At 39.0% G+C, this 18,012-nt stretch overlaps 2 protein-coding genes across 3 annotated transcripts; one reads left to right on the top strand and one right to left on the bottom strand.

Annotated features, from left to right (window-relative positions):
• Window positions 1–817: 817 nt before the first annotated feature.
• Window positions 818–4,425, bottom strand: LOC102718522 (protein LOW PSII ACCUMULATION 3, chloroplastic). The gene is made up of 9 exons (XM_015833503.2): window positions 4,037–4,425; window positions 3,775–3,951; window positions 3,115–3,162; window positions 2,998–3,037; window positions 2,806–2,906; window positions 2,333–2,525; window positions 2,154–2,252; window positions 1,876–1,993; window positions 818–1,131 (listed from the first exon to the last, which is right to left on the bottom strand). Exons 1-9 carry the CDS (start codon window positions 4,106–4,108, stop codon window positions 1,011–1,013), a joined length of 969 nt encoding a protein of 322 aa, XP_015688989.1. The 5' UTR covers window positions 4,109–4,425; the 3' UTR covers window positions 818–1,010.
• A 3,486-nt stretch (window positions 4,426–7,911) lies between these two features.
• On the top strand, window positions 7,912–16,543 carry LOC102720395 (beta-amylase 8). Of its 2 annotated transcripts, XM_040520785.1 has the most exons (11): window positions 7,912–8,405; window positions 8,590–8,817; window positions 9,565–9,639; window positions 12,604–12,807; window positions 13,182–13,370; window positions 13,700–13,864; window positions 14,213–14,473; window positions 15,344–15,556; window positions 15,644–15,710; window positions 15,797–15,866; window positions 16,178–16,543. In XM_040520785.1, the coding sequence occupies exons 1-10, from the start codon at window positions 7,983–7,985 to the stop codon at window positions 15,841–15,843; spliced, it is 1,872 nt and encodes a 623-aa protein (XP_040376719.1). In that variant the 5' UTR covers window positions 7,912–7,982; the 3' UTR covers window positions 15,844–15,866; window positions 16,178–16,543. The 2 variants fall into 2 exon arrangements, with proteins under 2 accessions (XP_040376719.1, XP_006646832.3); XM_006646769.3 differs by having other exon boundaries at window positions 15,644–15,866.
• Window positions 16,544–18,012: the final 1,469 nt, after the last annotated feature.

Consider the following 18,012-nt stretch of genomic DNA (forward strand, 5'->3'; position numbering starts at 1 on the left):
AACAATGTGGAGAAACTACAACCTCTATCTAAGCTGAAGCCATATATAAGCCCATGCTAACAGGCACTCAGGCATGTTGCCTGCAACAATGCAAGGTTACTCTGAATCTTGGCATCTGTGCTTGGGAGGCATCAGGAACTCCACGTGCACATCTGCGCCCAGCAATGCTTTTGCTGCGACAAGCTTCCATGGATCTGGGTTTCCTTCCATATTAGCAGAGAAGACGGCGCAGCTAAGTTGTTGCTGTTTAGTGCAGTTTTGACTTGTGAAGGATAACAGGTTTCTTTTAGCTCGGATGCTTTTGTTTCAGTCAAATAATCAAATTAAGATAAAATCCTGAGATGTCCATTATCTAATCTCTTGGTTTTTTAAGATAATAGAAGTTTTATTGATATCAGTCAATCACATCGAGATGTGGTATATACAATGTGAGAGCACTCTGGCCTACATTGAACTTTTCAGTTCAGTAATACAGTAGACGAACTTTTACTTCTCATACCTTTAGCATTTTTTAGCAGGAGTGATATTGATCTCCACCAAGGCATCCCTTAAGAGTTAAGAGTGTATGGATAAGATTGTACTGTATCATTATAGTATAATAGTATGAATCTTGATATTTAAGCCATGTAACTCTGCTTCTACACCAACTCTAAGACTCAATAATCAATTCATAGTTACTCGGTACATCTTGTATATGAGCAATTTTATAGTTCTTGAGAAGATACCGAGAGGTACTAAAATTTTACACTAAAATTTTGGTACCTTTTAGTATCTTCTCAAGAGCTATAAAATTTGTCCTTGTATATATCATACAAGCTTTCAACATCCATTGGACCAACCATGCATTCACTTTAATGCACAAGTGTACACCACATTACAGCAATGTGCATCCCTTCCTACCTCTTTATGTACAATGAAAATTTCATGAAACATATATGCAGAAACAACAGGTAGTTTTGGAGGCTTTTCCCTTGTTCATTGACTTGGGTTGTGCTTATAGTGACTCGGTTTTAGGCAGAAGGGAGGATGTCGAGGGCCACTTCCTTCAGCGATGGCATCTCTTGTTGTTCATGCAAGCAGAAGAAGCTGCCACCTATGTTTCTCAGGACCTTCCAAGGGCCAGGATAACACCTGCCAGAAAACAAAGTTCGGCAAAATCACACATTTTGTCTCTACAGTTTGTGCCATAAAGGCTCTTAATGCAATCATGCATGTTGTTTCAGACTAAATTTCTGCAACTACATCTTGCAACTTATAGTGCAATATACTGCAACTATAGGGTTCTTAGAGCTACTCGCAAAATAAACATACTGCAACTTATACCAAACTAAATTTCTGCAACTACATCTTGCTACGGTGATTGAATGGGAACAGCGACCTGAACATATTTGTTTCAGAGCATAATCATCAAGAGGCAATAGCCGCTATGTAGGTATAAGTAGCGTTACTAGCGTATTATAATGATGATGATAATACAAATAAAGAACAGCACGCACAATTCAAGTTCTCATGCTAACCAGAGCATGGTTCAAACTGGATAACACAAACCATCAGGATTATTGGAGTATAAGAAAGTTAATTATCTTGCCAACAACAATACAGTAATAGAATTTGCATACAGTGCAGCAATGTTGGACCCTCACAAAAGTATGGCAGATGAGGCCTCTAATATCAGGTGCCATGGCAATTTTACTTCAATTCAATAATGATTGGCCAACACAGAACTATATTATTGATTAATTAATTATGTATAAAAGCTTATGGAATATCTGCAAGCAACTAGACCAAAAATGGATCATGCAAAGGCATGGGCATGAATCAGCGTTGCTAATTTTGGAGAACACAATACAATAAAAACATGACTGGAATGCAAACCTGAAAAGTGTTCCTCCTTTGATTCCCTTAAAATTGTGAATATAATAAACTGTCTCCAACTTTGGAAGAAATGTTTTTGAAAGTTCCGCTAGCTTTGGGTAGAAGAAGGGAGGGTAGTCTTTGATTGTCAAGGAATTGAAGCAATATGCTTAATTTAAAAGATAACTTATTTGGCATAAGGAGAACGATTTGGCATTAGAATTAGCAGTTTAGCACACAAGAATAAGCAGCTTTGGCATCATATGAAATACAAACTCTAAATTTATACGGAAGGATACAACCGCTTCTTATTCTATCTAGTTCCCCGTTGAATATTATCAGTTTTCTGTCTGTGCCAACAACTGCTTCCTTGTAAAGCTCTTCAACCACAAGCATTTCTGTGCAGAATCATCATCATATTATTGATGTGGTAGACTCAACTTTTATAGAACAACAATGAAAGGACAGAAGCACATACCATTGACATTGAAATAGGGATAAGCTACAAGGAATATCTCATCTTCTGGACGCACTCGGTCTGCCATTTTGACCTTTGTTGTAAAACCAAAATCTTCAAATAGGGATGGTTTTGTCAGATAATCTAGCTTCAGTGAACATCCTTCAAAGGCGGACTGTCTTGCAAAGGAAACTTCATTTGCCTCAGGGAAGAACTGAAACATGTCAGATAGAAAAATAGAATCAGGTAGGGCATTTCAATTTAGCTTAATTTAAGCACATTGATTTGTGCTTGAATCACTGGCACGAACTGCCAGTGATTATCCCATGTATAACCGTGTCTTTTTCAGTTTCTGTATGAGAATGCATTTTTTAAAAAAAAACTGTAGACATACATTGATGAGCAATTTTACAATCCTTGAGTAGGGTATTAGGAGTTACCAAAATTTCACACCTACATTGATACATGTATTGATTAATAGAAAATGGACATACGATTCTGGTTCTAGTAGCTTTCTCTGCAGGTACAAATCGATCACAAAATTCTCTTATGAGAAGCATGCTTCCTGTCATCTCAATTCCACCTTCACCGTCACCTAAAAGCAAAAAATATAATACATATAGTATCCTCCACCTGACTGAGATCATATAACAAGGTAATATACCGAAAGTTCATCTGTGTAGAACCTGGTACAGATTGCAGTCCTGCAGTAGGAAACTCAATTTCCTGAAAAATATTACATCACAATTTCTTGGTAAAAAAAAGAATATAATGAGGTCAGATAGTGGTTAGTTGAGGCTCACCAATAGCTGCTTCCCATCCTTAAAAGCTGATTCGGCAGCTTCTTTTGCCTGAAATCACTACATGTATACCCAATTAGTTGATTATTCTAACATCTTATTTTGCCGGGTTGATGCATCTAACAAGCTGAAAAGACTTCTCTCCACTTAGGCGCATCAGCGAAAAAAAATGGCAACATGGTTAGTTCATATTGTAACTTGTTCAGCATATTTTCTGACTATTACAGAAAATACAGTTTCCAGCTTCAGTATATTGGATATTCTGGTACATTCCACACAAAAACCTTCAAATGCCATTTAAAAGGGATAGATAAATACAGTGCAAAAAATGTGACATCTAAATGTGGAAGTCTTTGTTTATACATCTGTGGCACTACATCTAACAGGTAACATGCATGGAATGGAATGGTTTATACATGAACCACCCATATTTTAGTGATGTCACTGCTGACTAACAAACAACTTTACTGCTATATAATTCAGTAATTTGGCGACCATCTGAATTTTTGAAAAGTGTGTTTGTCTAAATTATGCAGTTGCAAACAGTAAACTACATGTTCATATTCAAGCAAAGCGACTAAGATAGAAATGAAGAACTCAGGCATACTTTTATGATTATCAACTGTCAATGAATAAGTTTTCGCACTATGACATTATAAGTACCTGCACTAGAAGCTCAGTGTAATTGCTTGGGAACTCTGCACCAGGCACGTTACGTGTGTCCTGGCCTCCAGTGACAGCACGAACATGGAACCCAGTTCTTAAATTCCTCTTCGTCTTAATGTAAATACCACCAGTGCAATTGCCATTGCTGATGGTATGAATTATCCAACTTGAGACCTTAGAAAAGTCAAGAGAATGCATGAGCAGGCTAAAATAATAGAGAATTAAGAACAAAGATGTTGCCTTTTTTGTGATGGAATACCTGTTTATTGCGAAAGGAAGTTTTGGATAATGGAGGATTGGAGATGGAGCAATAACTGATTGCCATGGCCATCGAACACTGGGGGTTGGATGGTGTGTTGAGGGGAGGGAGAAAGAGAAAAGGCTATGTGGTAATCTAGAAAAATTTGAGCAGCAATCTGTTTGTGGGGCCTTACTGTGTGGTCTCCAATTGGAGGGATAGGGGAAAATATCTTGTCTGTTATGGCAGTTGTATGCATATGCTGCCATTGGTTGATAAGATGGAGACATTTCCTTTTGTCAATTTTGTTTTACAAATTTTAAAGATAGTGGACACTGTACAGAGGTAATATAGTATTTTGCATATAGTAGAATAAAATCTTGGCTGAAAAATGATTTGCCTGAATAAAAACTGAAAAGATATTTACATGCAGTTTAAAGCTCCTGTACTTCACCTTACCTTTACCTCTGTCTCTGCCATGGACACCAAGGATACCAAAGGATGCTTTGCGACAAATTAACCAAAATGTAGTTTTGAACTTCTCAATTATGGTCTTGTAAGGAATCCCCAGAAAATAGCAGAGTAAGCTCCAGCAAAATGAATACTTGCTGGAAACAATTTTCATCTGGGCATATCCTGGGCTCTACCAAGAAAAAGGCAAACATTAGTGTATGAAGCCATGAAGGTCGTCAAATTACCCCATAAACACCTTCAGAATCCCCTTTTGACAGCCATATCAAAGTCGCATCATCCGTCTTCGCATATCTTCTACCAAGCTCCACAAAACATGGCAACAGTATAGCGTTGTAGTATTGCTCAGTGAAGCCACGATCATGGTAGCACACGATCAAAGGAGCTCCCTCCCTTGCCAGATCACAACATGACATTTTCCCTGTGTCATGGTGTCAAACAACTCCCGACATCCTCGCAAATCAAGCGTCCAACCAAAGAACTCCCTTCTGCACCGCTTGCAGCCGGCCAGGAGCGCATCCCACCAGACTGGAATCCCTCGTCGGCATTTCGTCGAACACCTCACGCGCGCCGGCGAGCATCGGCCTCCGCAAGAAGCCAGAGCCATGCCAATAATGCCGCTCCACGTGAACGCGCGCGGGGACAACTCTGCCGGCCACAGAGATGGGCAGTGACTCGGTGATGCGTGATTACCACTGGAAGACATCGCCGGCGTCGTGCTGTGACGGCGGCGGAGACAAGCTGGGCGCAGCGGTGGCCGGTGGCGTCGTCAGCTTCAGGTAAAGCCGGGACTGTTACACGTGTACGAATCTTGAGATGCTTCCAAACACATCCGACGACCTATAGATTGTTACACTCCCGCCTTTTCGTTTTTCGTTTATGTGGATGCTTATAAGTTAAAATTTAAATTTTTAACATTAGATTTATAGTTGATTTTGATGTTTTTTCATCGAAGTTTATTTTTCAGTCTTAGTTTTTATATCACGAAAAACACATATATAAAAGTTTTATTCATAAATTATTATTCGTTTATAAACATGCCGCAAAAAATCACCCTCTTATAAGTTTATCAAGACACGGATAGCACAAAATTCTCTTGAAATTCTTGCATACAAACATGATACCAAATCTCCATTGCAGCAATGTTACACTTTGGCATATATGTAGGTACGGAAAGGGAGAATAATATCATAGGAAAAACAATAGGCATTTTGCAATGACCAGCTTAAACTATAATGACCCAACCAGGAACCCCATATTCTTGTTGCAAATACATCAGCAGCTACCTACCTGCAACATGCATAATGCACAACAGTTTGCTAAGATAAAACACCAAACAACACGAATGAACTCATAATTTAGGGAAATAACTATCCTTTTCTCCTAACCATTAAATCCGGCACCAATAATTAATAAACTAAAACGGTAGTTCTTCCTTACAAGCATCACCATCAACTCCCCTCCCCTAAGTGCTCCTCTGAAACGCAAGAAATTTACAGGATCTTCGCGGGAACCACTCCAATTCTCGCAAAATTCCTCCATTTCAAACGAGCCCAGACAAAATCCAGATAAAATTCTCTGTCAGCCCAACAAAAAGAAGATCACTTGGCTCCTGGGGCGGCGCCTGAATTCGGAGCCGGGAGAAAAGCGTTGCGGATGATCGCCATGAGCAGGTGGTTGTGCAGCCGGACGTTCTCCCTGCCGATGGTCTGCACGATCACCCTGTCGAACACCGCCTTCTCCATCCTGGAGGACAAGAACATTTTCAGATATGTGAAGTAGCGCTCGGATCTCTCCTCTCCCAGGGTCGCCTGGATGTGCTGCTTGATCTCCATGGTGTTGATGCGGCCAGGGTAGGGGGGGATTCTTGGTATGGTGGCTGTGCTGCCTCTGGCGCTGGATCCTTCTTGAGCATCGTTAGCACTGAAAACACAGAAGTGAAAAGAAATTCGGTCAGATAATAACAACCATGTTTGGCTAGTAACGGGGTGATTGTTTGAGTTCTTCGAAGAAAAAACCAAACGGTACACTTGCAAATAAAAAATAATTTAGGAATAAACCTATTATATATGTATTATTGGTGATCTAAAAGTCAAAAAGAACCTTAAAATTAATTTTAAACTTAAAATTAAAAATTTAAATTTTGATAAGTATGAGTAGAAACAGAAATATAGGGACGTAAGCTTGAATGTATTATGCAAAATGGTTAGGAACTAATGTTATAAAAGGGGTATGCAACTCAAACAAGAGTTGTATCTCTACATAAATATATAGGTATATTTAACATTGTAAAATCGAGGTAACTTGGACTTTTTTTTTTGTGAGAATTGAACTAAATATCAAGATCCTACCAAGTTCGTACAATATAAGGAACAGTTAAGTGTTTCTTTATGTCAAATAATAGTTACCAAGTGAGCGTGGTTTTATCTTTTCTAATATTGTTATCCCTATGATGAAATGAACTAAGAATGCACAAACTTCATAAACTATTAAACATTATAACTTTTCAAAGAAAAAATCATTCATTATTTCTAGTTACATCCTTCCTTTTGTACCGGTACCTCGAAGTACCAAATTATTTCTGATCGTTAGATCCAACAGTACACATCCTATTTAGCTAGATCCAATGGTTAGGAATAATTTGGTATCTCGAGTTACGGTATCTTAGGTACAAAAGGAAAAGGAAGGATGAAAGATTATTCAGCTATTCAGTATTCCGTTTCATTCAGCCTAAAAAAAAGCACGCCAGATACTCATGAAAACTTTGGTAAGAAAAATATTATTTATCATGTGCCCTTGATTTTTGAACGATGAAATGATTTTTGATCATTTCTATCTATCCTGGTGATGTAATGCAATTTGTATTCCATGAACTCTGTTCTTAACTTTATTTTCTAATACGGTGTGTCTTAAGAAAACGATGGAATGATTTTTCTTGCTGGCTAAACTGCTTCCGCTTAAACTTGTAAATCAAAATTCGAATTTTAAAACTTAACATGAGAGTTAGTTCTGAAGATTTCTTTATTATATCTTATTTTGTAGCATTTACTTCTAGATTATAAAAAACACGTATATAAAAGTTTTTATCTATAAATTATTTTTTTAATGTTAATAGTGATTTTGTGCTTAGAAACAGAGAAACAATGAATCCACGTGGGTGATTGTTTTGGGGAAAAACAGTTAAACGATATATTTGTAAAAAAATAATTTATAAATAAAACTTTTATATACATGTTTATAGTAATCTAAAAGTCAACCTTAGAAAAAATAAACTGTGATAAAAATTAAAAATTAACTCTAAATTTAAAATTTTAATCTTGATTTATAAGCGCAAGCGGAAAAAAAGGTGCATTAGTTTTCGCTATGTCAGCATTTTTCACATGTGGCCCACTCAGTCTTCGCCTCAGTCCACACCTCACGCACGCTCCCTTCCTCCTCGTTGCCAGCGGCCGCAGATCGGCACGACGGCGACGGCGACGGCGGCGGCGCGCGAGCGATGAGCCTGAAGCACCCGCACTCGCAGATGCTGGACGGGGAGCCGCCTCCGCCGCCGCCGAACCGCCGGCCCCGCGGCTTCGGATCCCCATCCCCAGCCCCCGCCGCGGGCGACCCATCCCCCTCCCCCTCCCCCTCACCCGCGGCGCCTCCTCCTCCGCCTCCGCCTCCTCGCCGGCGCGGCGGCGAGAGGGAGCGGGAGAGGGAGAAGGAGCGGACGAAGCTGCGGGAGCGGCACCGCCGGGCCATCACCAGCCGCATGCTGGCCGGCCTGCGGCAGCACGGCAACTTCCCCCTCCCCGCACGCGCCGACATGAACGACGTCCTCGCCGCCCTCGCGCGCGCCGCCGGTTGGACAGTCCACCCCGATGGCACCACCTTCCGCTCCTCGCCGCAACCCCTCCCCCCTCCCCCTGCCCCATTGGTCCGTGCTCTCTCTCCAATCTCGTGCTTCTCCTCCCTACTTGTTTGTCCTTTCATTTCAGTTTACATTGCCTTCCTACTTACCAATGTATATGTTTATTCTATAGATGATTTGGGTTTATAAACTAGGTTTTGTGGGGAACAATCATCATTGTCTAACACAATCTATTGAATGCTATTTGCAGCCAGGGATTTTTCATGTCAATTCTGTTGAAACCCCATCGTTTACTAGTGTTCTGAACAGCTATGCCATCGGGACGCCATTAGATTCGCAGGCTTCTATGCTACAAACAGATGATAGTTTATCGCCATCATCGTTGGACTCGGTTGTTGTGGCAGAGCAGAGCATAAAAAATGAGACGTATGGTACTTCAGATTCTGTCAGCTCTCTGAATTGTTTGGAAAATGGCCAGGTAAGAAAGAATGTCATCTGATTGGTTTGGCTATTCTTTTAAATTTCATGTTATGGTATCCTTCACAGATTTTATTGTCTACTGCAATACCTAAGATCAAAATAGTTTTGAAACAGTCAAGTTCATTTTAAAACAAAATAAAAAAAATGGTGCCTCTACATAGACTTTAATAATGGGCAATACATGAAAAATCAACTTATAGATAATAACATGAATCTAGTTGGGAAAAGTGATGATTCTATTTTTAACCACTACAAAACTTGTTTTTAGAAGGAATTGAGCATCTTCCATTGTACTCGAGTCATAGGTTTGTAACTTCACATAAATGTGAGACTTAACCAATCACCTAAAGAACAACAGTGCACTGGACAGTGATTGAAAGTGAAAGAAAACTCACTTCCTCATGCTATATTTCCATTTGATCCTCAATGTTTAGCATCCCCATAATATAATATGGAGTCTTCTTAGTTGTTTTCGTTTCTGAACTGGAAAATGAGTTGCTATCTATGGTGGCCAGAAAGTTATAGTTCTAGATTGCAGTGGTGTTTTTGTTGCATTGTATAATGGTCTTTGAATTAATTTATATCATGCTAATATTGAAAGCTAGAATAGACTGAAGACTTCTACAGATGCAAAACCCACAAATTCTTGAAATTTATAACTCAACTTTTCCTTGAAGATTTCTTGTTTATTATATTTTTCTTGGCTGATTACCTCATCTTTCATTTTATTTTTGAGTTGTAATAGCTGATAAAAGCATCAGCAGCACTGGCAGGTGATTACACCAGAACTCCATATATACCAGTATATGCTTCTCTGCCTGTAAGTTCCTGGAAAACTTCTTGATTTAATATGTGATATGCTAATATTGTTTCTTCAATTTCTTCATTTGACACATGATTCAAATTTTATAAATGGCTTGAATTGGATGTTCATTTTGTTACCCTACTTCTGAAATTTATGCTTTAGAAATTTGTCACATGATTCAAATTTTATAAATGGCTTGAATTGGATGTTCATTTTGTTACCCTACTTCTGAAATTTATGCTTTAGAAATTTGTATCATTAGTTTTTAAGCTTTTACCGGTAGGCCCTAGGTCTTGTGCTTAATTTATTTATTTTGACTTTTTTGACCATTTAACTATTTTTTCTTGAATAAATGTGCTGGTGTGGCAATGGCATCTTGTTGGTTGGCTACAAATGTCATCAAATACACGTTTATATGAATATGTGAACCATAATATGACTATAGAGTCATTCGACAAATGCCATGTGACCCCAATTAGAGGCAATCACACACCACCAATCAACAAAAGTTAATATAGTACCACTATAACAGGTGTCACAAATTTATGTACACCTATTAAGGTGATCTAAACCTTCCAATGCAGTATATCTTAGTTATGCCTATTAAGGTGATCTAAGGGTCTGTTTGGTTACCTGCATAGTCCCTGGCTCGCATGGGGGATGCAATGGCGCGGGTGTTTGGTTGCCTGGACAAGCGTCAGAGCTAGTTTCCGAGCGTGCAAAATAGCCTCCGCAGCCTGGCCCAGGAGAAACGCGCGTGGTGAGCTTTGCTCTCGAGCCAGGCCCATGGGATGCAGTCACGGTTGCATCCGCGAAAGCAGCGTTGCACCCACCCGTGCAATCGCTTCGTAGGGGTCGCTGCTCCCATTATTTGCAAACCTTCCTCCTGGCCTCCTTCGTTTCTTCTCTTCCTTCCCTCTTGAACCACCACCTCTTCTACCAGACATTTCTAGACGCTGCGTTGATGGTGATCAGCAACGAGCTTAGCTTTATCTGGTGTTAGGGCACGGCGATGTTGCGGTGAGAGGCCAGATCTGGGTGCTGCAACGGTGGTGAGACGACCAGGGAGTCTGATCTACAGGCTTCGTGGCTACCCGACCATCCCCTGGCCATCGGCCACCAGCTCCCATTTGGCCGGACCGTTGGATCTGGCTGGGAGAATGGCTCAGCGAGGCTGGCGATATATGCTAGGATGTACTATTTTTTTCCTTTCCCATTGTCTTTCCTTTCTTTTAGTTTTCCTCATCAATCTCTGAACATGCCTCTAATATATTTACGGTGTTTTACTGTACATATTTGTGTTTCTTTCTTTGTCCTACTCATTCGTAATTAGTCACTAATATATTGAGGATGGTGATGATTAGTTACCCTTCATTTGTTCATCTGATGAGTTCTTTTTATTTTGTATAGACTATTCAGCATATTCATAGCTAATTGTAATAAAACAGTAAAATATAGCATAAATCAACTTATTTTTTATTATATAGGACTGAGGTAACCTCACCCTACCAAATAAAAAGTAACCATACATATGGAAAAGCACCAAACCAAACAAAATCTCTTCTAACCGTGTCTCTCATATAGTCAACCAAACACAATCTTATACTAATAGGCTAAACCAATACAAACAACCAAACAACTGCATGTTTACCCCTAGAGCCAAACCAAATTCAGCCTGGATAGAAGAGATGGGCCAGGCTACGACCATACGAGCAACCAAACACACCCTAAACCTTCCGATGCAGTAGATCTTGGTTAAGAAGCGTGATGTTTGGATAAAAGAACATTTCATCTTTCTCGGTTAGCAGCATAACATGAAAAATTCTCCGATATTTACAAAAAACAAAGCAACAACGCATGGTGTAATAGGATACAATAGAAATTTCAGATATGCATACTCACGAACTCACCGTATACTGGAGGCTAGATGCAATCTCTCTGCATCAGAGATGCCGTTGGTCTTCGCTATGGACTCCCTCTGGTCATCACCGCGGCCCTCCATTTGCTCCTGCTGCTTCCTCGTACTCTGGCTCTCTGGCTGCGCTAGGGCTTTACTCTGGGAACGTGTCATGGGCGCCATGGAACAGATCGCTACTGCTGCCTTGTCTAGTTGCTTTAGCCCTAGCCGTGCCGCTCGCCCTCTGTTTCACTGCCGGCGGCTGATATAAGAGGACGAAGGCATGCGTGTGAAAAGGTCACCGTTTTCATTTTCATTTTTGGTGGGTTTAGCCCTATATTAAATGACAGCTATGTGCTCTGCTGGAATGGATCGTATGCCATGTATTACCATTAAAAAGAAAAGGCAATTTCCCTTTTTTGTTTGTTTTCCTCTTTTGATGGGTTGGAGTGTCATGTGGGTTCTTCCGTACCACTGGCGCCAGAACAAGCGCGATGCAGGAGCAGTACCAATGCAGGATTAGTTTAGATAAATTGTGTTTGTTTTATCTATATTTGGTTTGTTAGCCTTACAGTTAAGATTCTTGTGGTCAGGCACACACATTATATAAGCGGTGATCGGTTCTAGTTTGAGTAGGCTGTGGAGATTGGTTTTCCTGAGCTGCACCCTGCCTCGCCCGCACAGTGTCGGTCATGGCTCCGCCATGCCATCGAGGTCCAGGGCCAGGTCCTGTAACCATCTTCAAGTATAATCTATGCCATCTTCCAGTGTCTATCCATGTGTGTGCCATAGAGGGGGTTCCAAGTTGCACATATCGTGCATTCTTCTTTGTCTTTTTAATGGATTTGCTCCTGGTTGCTATTCCTCTAATGGCCTGACCGATGTATACCTTGAACTTCTATTATAGTAACAAAATTGGCAAAAAAAAAATCTATTTAACTGACTAATAACTACCATGCCATGTTCATCTTATTCACCCACGCTTTTAAAAACCACATGCTTTTACGATCGGATGAGAAAATTTCCACATCTATGATCTATATGCCATATACTATACTTGAGCAGCGCTGCTATTGCTGCAGATGGGCATTATCAATAGTCACTGCCAATTGATTGATCCGGACGGCATACGTGCAGAACTAATGCATCTGAAATCTTTGAATGTTGATGGAGTTGTTGTTGACTGTTGGTGGGGGATAGTGGAAGCCTGGACTCCTCACAAGTACGATTGGTCTGGTTACAGGGACCTTTTTGGTATCATTAAAGAATTCAAGCTAAAAGTTCAGGTTAGGCATGCTATCGTGATTCATGGCTTCTTTGGGATACAAATATTCAGAGATTTTTTTGGGATGTTAGTAATCACACATCTGTTATTTATCATATTTATTTAATGCTCTACACAATAACCATTACACGAGTGAATTGTAGTATGTTGTGGAGTGTGATTTCTATAGATCTTGAGGCACTAAATAACATGTCTATACTGTAGGCATAATACCAGTCGCATCATTCGATTTTCAAAATTGTATGATTGAATTATGTGCATAACTTGCCAGCATCTTGTAGTAGAGTGAAATATTTAACTTAGACAAGCTTTTCCTTTTATCATTTGTTTTATCACAATTTAACTTGGCGAATTTTCTTCAACAAACTTCTCAAGGTTGTATTGTCATTCCATGGGTCTGGGGAAACTGGATCTAGTGGTGTCTCTCTTCCAAAATGGATCATGGAAATTGCACAAGACAACCAAGATATATTCTTTACTGATCGAGAAGGTAGGAGAAGTACAGAATGCCTTTCCTGGGGAATTGACAAAGAGCGAGTCCTTCATGGGAGAACTGGCATTGAGGTATTGGGTCATCCTTGGTAAATTTTCTTCTCCCTTGCTTAAACTTTCCTTTAGCATCTGTGTGTATTACGCGTTATAGAAACTGCCACTCTCCTTAGTTGGGCACTATTTATTTATGCCTGGTGTTTTTAATGCATTTAATCGTTCGTCCATCTTTATACACTGTGGTAATTGTAATATATCCTGCATATCTTAATGATAGACTCTTGGACTTGGTATTAAAAACATTGAACATGCCTTCTATCCTCTTTTTTAATATTGTTTCATGTTGCACCCTAATTAATGTAAAGCGAAACTAATATACTGATACTTAATGAGATTATATGCAGGCGTATTTTGATTTCATGAGGAGCTTTCATATAGAATTCAGAAACCTGACCGAAGAGGGCCTTATTTCTGCTATTGAAATTGGATTGGGTGTTTCTGGAGAGCTAAGATACCCTTCATGTCCAGAAAGAATGGGTTGGAGATATCCTGGTATTGGTGAGTTTCAGGTATTTACTCAAATTCAAACTTGTATAGAGATAGGGATAAATAGGGCATTATTCTTCCTAATTCTTTCTACTAGATTAATTTAAATGTGATAGAATTATAATCATGCACTATTTTGTATTTAAATATGATAGAATCATGAGTGCACAGAAGCATATGTCACTGCCTGTTCACATTTGTAGGTTATACTGCCTGGGCTTTGACTTGAACTTACCTTTTGGATCACTACATATAACCGAACTGTATGCTATTACTATGATGCATGCTAGCTGGCACAAAAGTTTATCTTGCAGAATTGCCTAAAAATAGGATGCATTTCTTTTTCTTTTGTTGATTTGCATTGTCGACAGTGTTATGACAGGTATCTGCAAAAGAACCTAAGGCAGGCAGCCTTGTCACGGGGGCATCTGTTTTGGGCCCGTGGACCTGATAATGCTGGATATTATAATTCAAGACCACATGAGACTGGCTTTTTTTGTGATGGAGGTGACTATGACAGCTACTATGGACGCTTTTTCCTTAACTGGTATTCTGGAATCCTCATAGATCATGTGGATCAGGTGCTATCGCTTGCTACACTCGCATTTGATGGAGTGGAAACTGTTGTGAAGGTATGTACTTTTCTGTACAGTTTTGCTTTAACATTGCACCTGATCTTCTTTCTCTAAGTTCTTCAGAATTCACACATATCCCCTGTTATTTACTTTTGCCTAACTATTATCAATATCATTGTTCAATAATGCATGGAATCGGTATTCCTCATTGGCATTAAAAAATGATATTTCTCGTCTTAGGCATAAAGAACTTCAATCTTAGTTTGGATTGTGTTCTAGTTTCTAAAGCTGCTGAAGATTACTGAAAACCTGGTTAGTCAGACTTGGTTTATTGAAAATCATTACCTGCAGGCTGAATCTCATAGAACCAACAAATTTGTTTGATTTTCAATTTATAAGTCCATTTGCTACTGAGCTATATAACTCCATAGTCTCCATTAACAATAATAGGAAATTAAGGTCCTATGTTCTGATGAATTTGAATTTTAAGATTTTAAGAGAGCTTGCAGAATCATATTAGCATGTGTTAACTACTCCCTCCATTCCAAAATATAAACATTTTTAGAATTCAAATTTGCACCATGATATAAGTTTTTGCGTTGATTCCTGTGATTTCAATCATTCCAATGATTTTAGAGCCAATCAGATATCTAGAAAGGGAATCTAATCGATTCAAAATTAAAAAATTGACCACTTAAGCGACTAAAAGGGAAGCTTTTGACAACTCCTTCGTTTACACTAAACAACCTTGAAATGCTTATATTTTAGAACAGAGTTAGTAGATCATTTGCCTGCTATCCCAAGACATTCACATAAAATGTTGATGTAGAATGTGCTGCAGTAATAATAAGAACATGGAAGTTCCACGTATTTTTCAACCTTTGCTTGTTTGTTTGGCTGTTCCATGACAAGACAATTTTCTTTCAGATTCCATCAATCCATTGGTGGTACAGAACTGCAAGCCATGCTGCGGAGCTTACAGCAGGATTCTACAACCCTACAAATAGAGACGGATATTCGCCAGTGTTCAGAATGCTCAAGAAGCATTCCGTAATTCTAAAGTTCGTTTGTTATCAACCAGAATTTTCAGTTCAGGAGAACAATGAAGCATTTGGTGATCCAGAAGGCTTAACATGGCAGGTGAGAAGCTCCAGCTAATAGTTCATTTTAGACCTGTTTTCATGTTTTATGTGCTTCCTTTAGTTAATTTTGGTACACATGAAACAGGTTATGAATGCAGCATGGGATCATGGGTTATCCGTAAGTATAGAGAGTGTTCTTCCATGTATTGATGGTGAGATGTACTCACAGATCCTCGACACAGCGAAGCCTAGGAATGATCCTGACCGTCACCATGTCTCTTTCTTTGCATACCGTCAGCTACCTCCATTCCTTTTGCAGAGAGACGTTTGCTTTTCGGAACTTGACAACTTTGTCAAGTGTATGCACGGTAAGTAGTACCATGCTTGTCACTTCTCGATACCCTTGCATATTTTACCATATCTTTTTAAAGAGAACTTTAGCATATCTTCAGCATACCATCATTCATACAACTGTTCAGTCTGTCCAAGACTTGTTGTAATGCTGTTTAATTTGAGCTAAGTTCTTCTACCGTCCACGAGAATTTTTTTTTTTTGGCATCATTGAGAATGGGGATATATTGCCGTTAACGAGGATTTTTTTTTTTGGCATCATCCATTATGTTACCTGCAAAGGGTATCTTAACACAGCTGGGTAAATGGTTCTATCTTCTATATACAGGGGAGGCTACCCAGATCATGGAAGGCTGATCTCTCTTGGCGTTATATGCACATAAATTTCGATTTCTGGACAGGATTAAAGAAGGGAGCTTGGTTTGGATGTCAGAAACCATCGGTGCCCGCGGCAAATATGCTGCGTGGTGGTTGTGCTGTTGTTGTGGGTTTTAGAGTGGCCTAAAGCAGGATATTTTTTTGATGCAAAAGGTGGGAGAGACTATCTTATAACCATCTGTATCTTTATGTATATTAATTGGAGGCTTTTCGAAAAGCCAGCACATTAATCCTTTGACCTAAAAGGGACTAGAAATTTCCATGTAAATCGAAAAATATAGAAATTCTCACAATCTAAAAAAGAGAATCTTGATCATCCAAACTTCGTAATGTTATAGATCAGTGGCTTGGGTTAAGATTTATATACGCAGCCACAAACCACCATAAAGTTAAATGTACTTTACATGTACCCTCTCCGTTTTTTATGTTTAATGAGTTGACTTTTTAATCCATGTTTGATTATGTGTCTTATTAAAAAAATTGTAATTATCATTTATTTTGTTATGATTTGTTTTATCATCAAGTAAATTTCAATATGATTTATATTTTTACATATTTGTAAAAAATTAAATAAGTCAAATGGTTACACCTATATATATACCTACACTGTTACCTACTAGCATACAAAAGCCTCTGGCACTTAGTTTGTTCAAGCATGAAGGATGCATGGATACCTTGTGTTTGGCTTAGGCTCAGAGGCAGACCTAGTATGGGAGCTCGAGTCCCCGCTACTCCAATTAAAAGTACGAGAGTCTTTACTAAGATCTATCTAAAATTTTAGTAAAGGTCAATGAAAATAAGACTGAAACTCTATCCTATTTGTACATCTAACCTTGTTGGTTAATCTGTCACTACTTAGTCTTAGGCTTAGGAAGCATGGGGAATTTAATGTGCACAGGTAGAACACAGTGTTCCTTTGGTTTTATCCCATAGATGTGTCTTTGCTTTCACATGGCTCCTAGAGCATGGTATCATGGGGTACCAAACTGCTGACATCATGTAACATGATCGAAAAACGAGAGATATAGATTTAGAAACAACATGCAATTCTCCGACCTAGAACTAAAATACAAAAAAATGTCTGTCGTGAGCCCACGGTATCACACCTTGATGGGATGGCAAGCATGTGTCCCTTAAGCTTCTGGCCAAGTTGAGATCTTAACCACGGTTGATCACTCACTATGAAAAATAGACTTGATCATTTCGCTTATATTTATGATTATAAGATAAAATTTAAATTTTTGACATTAAATTTGGGGGATTTTTGTCATAGCTATTTTTTCGGCCTTTGTTTTTAAATTGCTAGGAACATGTATATAAACGTTTTATTTATAAATTATGTTTTATTTACAAATATGTCATTTCGCTTTTTTTTTTGAAAAAGCTAAAAGATGGCCTTCTAGCAACACAAGGACCATCAAGTCTTACACCCTAATCTTTTTTACTTTTATTTATACTTATAACCCAAAATTAAATTTTTAACCTTAAATTTAGAGTCGATTTTAACCTTAATTTTAAAATCGCTATATATATATATTAATAAAATATTTTTTATTTGTAAATATACCGTTCAAACCATCACCCTTAATATGTGCATGTGTGTTCGGCGTTGCTGGACGCAGATTCAGTGATATTATCCCATGACATTCTCGGTGACATTGAGTCACTGACGCATAGGTCCCATATGTCAGTGACTTAATGAATGTCATGGGACAATGTCATCAAATTCGGATCCGGCGTTGCTATATCGATCAATCAATCACATGCAGGGCAGGTGTATTGATG

The sequence above is a fragment of the Oryza brachyantha genome, chromosome 2 (genome assembly GCF_000231095.2).
Source record: "Oryza brachyantha chromosome 2, ObraRS2, whole genome shotgun sequence".
Lineage (NCBI taxonomy): Eukaryota > Viridiplantae > Streptophyta > Magnoliopsida > Poales > Poaceae > Oryza > Oryza brachyantha.